The sequence below is a fragment of the Plectropomus leopardus genome, chromosome 15 (genome assembly GCF_008729295.1).
Source record: "Plectropomus leopardus isolate mb chromosome 15, YSFRI_Pleo_2.0, whole genome shotgun sequence".
Taxonomy (NCBI): Eukaryota; Metazoa; Chordata; class Actinopteri; order Perciformes; family Serranidae; genus Plectropomus; species Plectropomus leopardus.
In genome coordinates, this window is record NC_056477.1 from 14,306,262 (window position 1) to 14,315,520 (window position 9,259).

At 40.6% G+C, this 9,259-nt stretch overlaps 1 protein-coding gene across 1 annotated transcript; it reads right to left on the minus strand.

Moving 5' to 3' along the window:
• Positions 1 to 2,142: 2,142 nt before the first annotated feature.
• chst3a (carbohydrate (chondroitin 6) sulfotransferase 3a) lies at positions 2,143 to 9,259 on the minus strand. Its single transcript, XM_042502727.1, has 4 exons — positions 9,069 to 9,259; positions 6,942 to 7,107; positions 5,363 to 5,914; positions 2,143 to 3,467 (listed from the first exon to the last, which is right to left on the minus strand). The coding sequence occupies exons 2-4, from the start codon at positions 7,019 to 7,021 to the stop codon at positions 2,771 to 2,773; spliced, it is 1,329 nt and encodes a 442-aa protein (XP_042358661.1). The 5' UTR covers positions 7,022 to 7,107; positions 9,069 to 9,259; the 3' UTR covers positions 2,143 to 2,770.

The window sequence follows — 9,259 nt, forward strand, 5'->3', positions numbered from 1 at the left end:
AGACTGCCAATGTGCCGCTTTAACATGATTGGCCATCAATACTTGGACCACAAACAAAAACCTGAATTCTTCAGATACCAAAATCTTGTCACGTTGCCCAAATATTTTGCACGTGCATTGAATATGTAAGCATGTTTATAGAGTTTATTTGACCTATGCATTGACAGAACTTGGTCTCAGGTAAGTAGAAATATGACTGTAAACAGAGCTTGGGGAAAAAGTATTTAAATTTTATTTAATTGATGGTTTTTTATTCTTTTTCCACCGTGAAAACATTTAATTCAAGTCAACAATTACACCAAGTCTCTATGAAGGCCAAACCACCAGCGTTTTACAGTCAAACATATCTTTATGAACAACATTGCCTCTGTGGGTATCTAAATTATTTTAAAACATAAACTGACTACACCGTTATTTCAGCTGCACTTGGTTTTTCACAGTATTCCCTTTTGGCTTACATACTTCTGCAGTGAGTGAAGGCACCTCAAAGCCTGCCAGTCAAAATGTATTCATATTTATGTTTTAAACTCTAAGTTAGTATAAGCCCTCTACTATATGTAAGTCTCATGCATGTCCCTTTCCATGAGCACCACTGCAGTTTCAGCAGTGCCTCAGCCAAGCTGAACACAATGCTACCATTGAACTGGAGTCACAGTGGATACCTTTATATACCATCAAGAGTGACAGTTAACGCAACAGCACCTGGGTTTCACTTAAAGTGATAGGCCACATTAATACAGCTACATACGTACATCTTACATAGAATTAGTAGTCACCAAAACCATCAACAAATTTCAAGACTAATTACTTTACAGTATTTGGAATTTTGTGGAAGTTAATCTATCTGGTGGTTTTATTTCTTTGAGTTAGGAAGTGATTAAAAAATAAAAAAAATGTTTGTGTGCTCATGAACATAGGGATCATCAGTAGAGGAGCCTTTTTTGTAAAATAACACTCAACCTGCCTGTTTCTAAGAGATGAGGAGGCAGCACAGGCAAATATATCACTACTGCAGCTAGTGGCTGTAGCGAGAGGCAACACTTGTATGTTGTAGACACATGTAGGTATCTGAAGTGATATATAATATAGCATTAAACAACTCATGTTAAATAACCTCATGAGTATTATATTTATATATCCATCTTAATTGGCCTCTTTTTATGCTACATTGAGAATTTCTTTAAATGGCATTTGGTTACATCTATTAAAGGTCATTCTGTATTTTCACACAGCATGCTTTTGAGTGTCTTCATGAAGACACCACAAAATATAATGCCACATTCACTTCACCTGAGGTGTATAAGTAAAGCCCTATAATAGCACAACATATCTAATCTAAACTGATACTTTGTAGCCTAGTTGATCTTTCCAAATACAGGCCGAAGTAGGCAGACTAGCGCATCAACCTGATGAACAGAAACAAGCACGCTTTCAGGCCTCGTCCACACAGACACAGTGTTTTTGGAAACATAGTCTTTTTGTGTACTTTGGGCTTTTGTCCACACACAAACCTGGTCTAAAGACACTAAAAGACTGTCCAGGGTTAGGATTTTCGGAAACTTTGTTTTAAGAGTTGATGTGAAGACAGGGAATACTGAGTTTTTGGTTGTTTTCTCCTATGTGAGGCATCACAAAGAGAAAGAAACACAAGAATTTTTTGGGAGTATCTGTACTTGGGTTTTTATATGTCCGTCAACTTTCACTTTTATGCCACTGCATTTCCCCAATGAATTTTCTTTACTTACTATAAAATAAAATCAGAAAGGTTTGGCGAATCAGTGGTCCTGGCTTGCAAGTGAGATCATAGTTTAATCACATAAAGGTAAGTGCAAACAGGTGCTGTCAAAGCTGCAGTTAAGTTTCAGTTCATTTAATGTAAAATTACTTTTGATACTTAAATACAGTAAATATCAGCTGCTTAAAGACTTTCACCCAAGTAAAATTCTAACAGGTTCTTTAACTTCTACTGAAGTTATTGTCTGGTAAGAAATCTGTACATCCACCTCTGCAAATTAGCTGGCTTTTAGTGCAATTGAGGACATGACAAAAGTAGTGCTGGTTCTAACCTTGCTAACAGGACTTTTTAGATGTTTACACAAAAATATACCGTTACTCTTCCACTTTATTCAGGAACGAAGGTCACTGCTCCAAGTATCCCCCCAATACAATTTTTTTAAGGCTGCTGATTGGCCAACATATTCTTTGCAAGGCTTTAGGATTATGGTTATATAGCCGCCTGTGAGTTTGGCATGCTCTCGACAAAAGCTTTAAAAAAGGGTGTGTTTTTTTGAGAATTAGGGTGGAAAAAAATATCCATGTCTGTGGAGATAAGGCCTCACATACACGCACACACAGACAAACAAAACACACATCACTTTCACTGAAGTTTATCCCTGAAAGTCTAAGCATGATCAACTGTCAATAAAATTTTACATAAGAATCTCTTACAAGTCAGGCTTGACATCTATGCTTATTTCATTTAAAATGAAAAACAAAGCGCCACATAAAGCTTAAATAACAGGCTTTTAAGTGAACAGTATGCAAATAAATACTTCTCTCTCTCAAGTGGCTCTTCGTTTGTCACAATGAGGCACATCATTGGTGAGTATGACTATTAAAGTATGGCCCAAATCTTACCGTCAGCAGTAAAACCTTTTGTGTCTGTTATGGCACTGTTGCTTACTAGTTTTGGTCTGTGCAATAATGGCTTCTCCTGGCTTCATTGTGTGCAGCGCTTTGCAGATTCACAGCTACATTTATGACCTGTTGTTTAATGAAATACTTTCTCTTCCAGCAGACTGATGGACTTATTGCTGAGTGTCTTTTCATCATCCACAAACCTGTACCCAAACAGCTTCATGGTGGGTCCGCACACTCTCTGCACTACCTGAGCCAGTGTGAAGGGAATGCTAAATCTCCATTTCTCTGCCTGCTCCGATGAGTTCTTCTGGGTGGAGTAAATCCCGCTGGCTCCCTGTGTGGTCTGGGTGTTCTTCAGAATCCACTCCCTAGCTTGAGGGCTAAATGGTATCCCCGTAAACCTGTACATCTCCTCTGCCTTCTGCATGGGGTAGCGGGCAATATCCTCATAACGCACTAACATGTAGCGGCTCCTCAGCCAGCGAGGTCGGCTCAGTCCCACCTCGGCAGACTGCCTAATCTGGTCGCAGTTTCCTTTGAGCCGCTTCACCTCCTCGTCATCTTCGGGCACCTGGCCGTCCTGCGCCCAGGCCTTCCACGTCTGGTACTTCGAAGAGAAAGCCACCATGCGGGATGCTAAGATGGCCCGTGGATCTCGGACCAGCTGGATCACTCTGACATCCAGACGAGGATCCTCCACCAAAGGCTGCAATGAGTCCAGCTGGCGCACACGGACAGTCTTAATGGCATGGTGTTGCTTGGAAAGGCAGGATTCGGAAGCAAGGGTCAAGTTCAGCGGCCCACAGCGACGAGTCTTACAGTGATACCTAAGATAAGAGGGGAAGAGTTTGTTTATGATAAAATATCTTTCATTGAGCTGCAAAGAGGGAGGCATTATTATCACAGTCAGAGCACTTACATAACTTATGAATCAGCACAGACGACAATCAATGATTCTTTGGAATATGATCAAAGATACAAGACTATGGAGATAAAAAACTGAAGGGTGAAGTCAGCTAAGACTCCCAAGGTAAATTTTGGTAAGCAGCATTTCATCCTCAACCATAAAACCTTGTTGCTTTTAGGACTGCAACTAAATATTTTCATTATCAATTAGGGCTGCCCATTGAAAGTCAGAGAATCCAATCATCAGTCAGACACTCACAGTCGACTGACAATGCTTCGAGCAGTGTTTTTTTTCTGTAAAGTATACTTCTGGGGACATTTTGGTCCCCAGAGTTTGCTGCAGAGTGAGTGCTTTTGACTTTTCACACTACTCTCGCAGCAAGTCTCTGGCTTTTGTAGCTAGTGTCACCAAAAAAAAGCTATTGTGCATTTGCGATCCGTCATCAGCGCTGTTAGCTTGATCACTATATGACGTGGATGCTGCTGTTACACTGACAGTCCTGCAAACCCCGTTCAGACTTTAAAAATTTGTATAGAAAACAAAATTAATCGTTAAATATTTGTATTTAACAGCCAATTTGTAGAAGCTCATTTTATTATTAATCGATGTTAGATGAATGTAGCAACCACTGTGAGATTTGAGAGAGACTTCATTAATCACCGTCAAGTTTTTCGTATATTTGTTCCTCAAAAATGTTCCAAGAAAAGTCTGTCAGTTTCATGATGCGTTCTTAAACCACAGAATTATTTGTCCTTGTGTTTTTTATAAAGACGAACCCCACTATTCTTGTTAATTAACAGTGCTTGCCAGATTTTCTTAATTAGCACAGTTAAATGCTCTACAAATCCACATAAAAGGACATGCGACTGCAGGGCCATGTGCACACAGAAAACTGAAAATGAAAGTTGAAAACATTCAGACAAGAATGCCCAAACAAATATCTACAGGGACTGGAAAACCGGACTCCTAATATAAAAAATAGATTAATTAAAAATAAAATAAAAACCTTTGCAGTTCTTAAGTGGACGCACTTATGCTGGAAGTGGATGCAAAGTGAGCTGTCATATTTTGTGGTGTCAGTAGTTGATAAAATAACAAAGTGCACGGGATACTATCACTCGTTCAGTGAGCGCTGTATCCAGAGAACAGCACAACTGATAAAGTAAACTGTACCAAGAGGTGGTCTTCACTCTCAAACATATCTACACAGTCCTGGGAGATGCGTTCCCTCCTCAAGGCATGATCTGCTACATCTTGCAGCTGAAGGAACAATGCCATTGCACAAGTCGGCCTAGGGTGCAGAAATAGGCCAACTTTTGGCCTATAAATAGCGTCATCAGTCACTAATTATTGGATGGTATGGTTTCCAATTAACATATCTAATGTGAAATAAAGGGTTTTTGTAGAGTTCATTTAGAAAGACCGCGATGCTTTGTAAAATAATGAAAATAATTATTTAAAAATTTTATACATGATAAAATCAAGTAACCAATTATTTTTGCATGAACATATCCGCTCTAAAATATGTATAAGACTGTGAAGATTCTGTTCCTACCTAAGAATAAATCCCAAATTAGAAAACTGTGTAAGTGGGTTTATTGAAACCATTTCTGCTTAAGAACGGTTGGTGAACGAGGCCAGTTAAGAATATCATTACTATAATGAATTATTCCAGACCAGATTGTACAATGGAAAAAAAATGCTACTCCCCCCTCTTTGCAACTGTATCACAATTCAACTTAAGTCCCTTTTTCAGACTCAGCCAACATTGTAAGCTTTATCAATAACTGTGTGTATCTAGAGAATCTACGATACCTTTCAAAAACCTCTTTGATCACAGGACTGCAGACAGATTCTTCACAGAGCGATAAACTCGACTCTCTGCGGAAAAGAGCCGGGGTAACGTGCTCCTGAGGTGGGGGGGAGATGAACTTCTCAAGAGGAGAGAAATCACACAGGAAGAGCCCCTGCAGTACATCCCTGTAGATTCCTGCCAACACTGTCCCGTTGTTTGACTCGGAGGCCATGGTCAGCATGCGTTCGACGTGCCACAAAGGCTCAAACAGGTAGAACATGTTCTCTCCGTGCTGGTTGAAAAACTCCCCCACAAATGAGGAACCTGTTCGTGTAGTGGCCAAGAGTAATATGTGCTTACGGCCACCGCTGAAGCTGTAGGTGCCTAAATCATCTAGATCTTCCTCCTCTTGCTCCTCGTAGAGACTTGAGTAGTTCCCTTTTGTACCGGTGAGTTTAGAGAGCAGCATTTTGAGCATCGTCAGGGAGCCATTTTGTGTCGTATTACTGTAATCCAGTGGAGTCTGAGGGGTCTGCTGTGGATTCTGCCTCTGGATCAGCTTATCAGAGACCCTGATGAGATACAGACGCTTGATTAAAGCATATCAATTAACAATTTGTGAAGCAGTAAAAACATCTAGATAGGTCCAATATTGTATATTTAGCTGAGATGTTCACATGGATCTTCCAAATGTTTTTGCCCAGACACGCAAAACCAACATCAAAGAGGTGTGACGAAGTGTTGCATCGCCTCTCATCGCCTCTGTCTAACACACTGCAAAGACTACAGCCAATAGCCAACCAGCACGTATGTTCTGCACCTACGTGAGAGGAGATAACTCTCCATACCAGCAGGTTATGGTAATTTGAATTCATTGTTTAAAAAAGGAAACTGCCTGACCAACAGGATGGATTCAAACTGGTCAGCCAGTTAAAATAATAATATTACAATGTGCCCGGTGTTTGTTTGCTTTCTTCACTTCCCTTTTTTTTTTCTTGTGCGCTGAGTGAAACTGCCAATCAGAGCGATCTCATTCAATAACGGGCTCCGCCCTCTCAGACGCTGATTCAACACACCGAATTAGACAAAAAAAAGCGACAAAGACAGACTAGAGCCGGAGGTGCGGGACACACTGTAAAAACTAGGGCGACAGATGCTCACCAAAGGCCCAACATTGGCCGACAGACAACTGTCAGCTTGGTGTGTCAGGGCCCTTTGAGTTACAACAACTGATACAGAGATTCACTGCCTTTGTCTAAATTCCTTAAAAAGGACAGTTAAGCATTATTGGAAATAACACTAATTTGCCCTCTTGTAGAAAGTTGTAGAAGAGCGACGCCATCATCATGTCTGAGAAAAGTATCACTTGCCTCATCTAACTCTCAGCAAGAAAGTCAATAAATGTATTCATCAAAATGTTATTGCTTTAAAGTTACAAGGTGGCCTCTAGCCACTAGGATGCACTTCCATCTAATCTCTGCAGACCACTGGCTTTCTCAAGAGAAATGTAGATGTTGAAACAGACAGTAGGCAGGATACCGGGCCTGGCACACTTGCATTTTCAGATTGCAGATTTCAGATTGTTCTTTATTCTTTCACCTTGACAGGATGTTGCTTTCCTTTTCGATGATGACCAGGGCCACAATACAGATGAAGACAATCGCATATTTGGTCTTCATTCTTGAGTCCTGGCGTTGTAACTGGAAGTCTAGGGTCTAGTCTTTGTGTTGGTCATAGCTTGTCATGCAGAGGCCAAAGCTTCATTCTGCAATAAGAAAAATACTTGGGTGAGACAGTAAAGAACATAAATCATAATCCTGTTGCAAACCGTGTTTGGCTAAAGTTGTTTAATACAGTGTGTATAAAGCAGAATAAGAGGACAGTAAAAGTCTATGTCCAACAAAACCATGAAAACATACAGACATGTCTTGTGCTGGATTATGCTGAACACTTGACACATAAACCACCACAGAAAGAATAGACACACAAAAAATTATCTCCAATTTTAGCTCTGAGACACAAATCTTAAATCAGACAGGTTTTTTTTTAATCAGAACAACAGTTGAATTGATCTGAATTTTGTTGAATGTTCAGCAGTTAGTACAACACACAGCTTTTTTTAATAACGTGTTTGCTTCATTTCTTAGAACTCCATAAAGAGACAGCATTGCTTTTCACTGAGGCTATGGTCAGTGATAAGCAAAGAAAACGGATGAGGGAGGGAGCGAATGTGAACAGGACTTGTTTTCAATGCCAGCAAACACAGTGGAACAAATCCACATGGCACTGAGTCAGGGGACACGGCAACTTTGTCTTCACCCTGAAGCCACTTTCAGTGAGTGAGTGTGTTGCTGAGCTGCACAATATTACAGGCAGAGGGCAAATCAGTGCTTGTATCAAAAACAAATCTTGCATCATTAGCCGCAGTAGTATCCATCCCATCCTTTGGGAGTATTTTGTTACTCTTCAGGCAGCCGGGACTACAATGGTGAAGCATATCAAGAGGACAACCCACATTTAAGTGGCCATACCCACACAAATCGATGTCGAATTCCTCTCTGATTGAGTTTTGGACAAATTATACCCATTTTGACATAATATGAAATGATTCAACAAATTTCTTAATTCTGAATAAATTGTCGACAGACTCCACTTTCATATCTCACACACACACACACACACACACACACACACACACACACACACACACGCCATTTGGACCTGTCAAGACAGTGAATAATTTGTACAAAGCATATCATTAAGGGGAAAAAGACACACTTTTCAAGGCGTTGCGGAGTGATTGTGTGCTCTGTAAGTAAATATCACCCAATTATCTGAGCTTAATACGCCATAGCCGTCAAACTGTCAGGCTGAGGCACTTGAGCTGAGCACTTTTACATATTCAAGAGTCACTGGAGCGTTTGGCAAATCTGACTATCTGCTCAAGCAGAAACACACATCACTCTGTTTATCATCTCCCTACAAATTACATTAATGGCTGCCTTCGAAGCCTCAGAGCAGCATATCATGGAGATGCTAAAATTCCCACTGAATGGTTCTGCTGTTCATCCAGGGGTGTTATAGTGTAAACAATTAACTGTTACAGGCAAATACTGAGAAACGTCACAATTTGTGTAAAGGTGCTGCTTATCATTTCCATGTGATTGATTGATTTTGGATGTCACTTGGAAATAAAGAAAACTACCCCCTCTGTATGCTTGTGTGTGTGGTGCCTATTTAAAACTACAGCATTCATTAGGGGGGAGGGGGCATTCAATTCAGGAGCATTTCCAAAACCCCCACCACTGAACGAGCATGAATACACACCAATGAATACTTGTGCATACTGTTAATCCATGATGCAATGAGATGTGAGAATGATGCTTTCAAACATTCAAAATTAAATTTCGAAAAAAATGGCAATATGAGCAAAACTGATCTCTTATAGAAGGAATTATTGATTACTACAATGCGGCCTCCATATTTGCACAATCATTTCTACCTGCATCATATAAGAAAACGCATCTCACATGTTTGGTTTGACAGCAATGGGAATAGTGGTGGACTTTATCATTATTCATCATGTAATGCGTTTTCGCGCATGGCAGCAGGATGTTTACAAGCTCCACCGTGCGCCGGTGGCTCTGTAGGTTGTTTTTTTTAATAGTCCTTTTCTGGCAGAGAAAGATAAGATGTGGAAATGTTCGGGTAGCAGAATGTACAAACCTTTAGCTGATTTCTCTCTGCAATCGAGCAAAATCGTCCCTGATCTTGTGAGAAACAGTCTTGTCCCCTTCGTGGCATCTTGCTGCATTGTGTCGGACAAGGACACACTGCTTCATTGTATGCTCGGACGCGGGCTCCTCTCCTCTGCCGGATGAATGAGAGGCAGCGCGGCGGCACGGACGTCTTGCGGT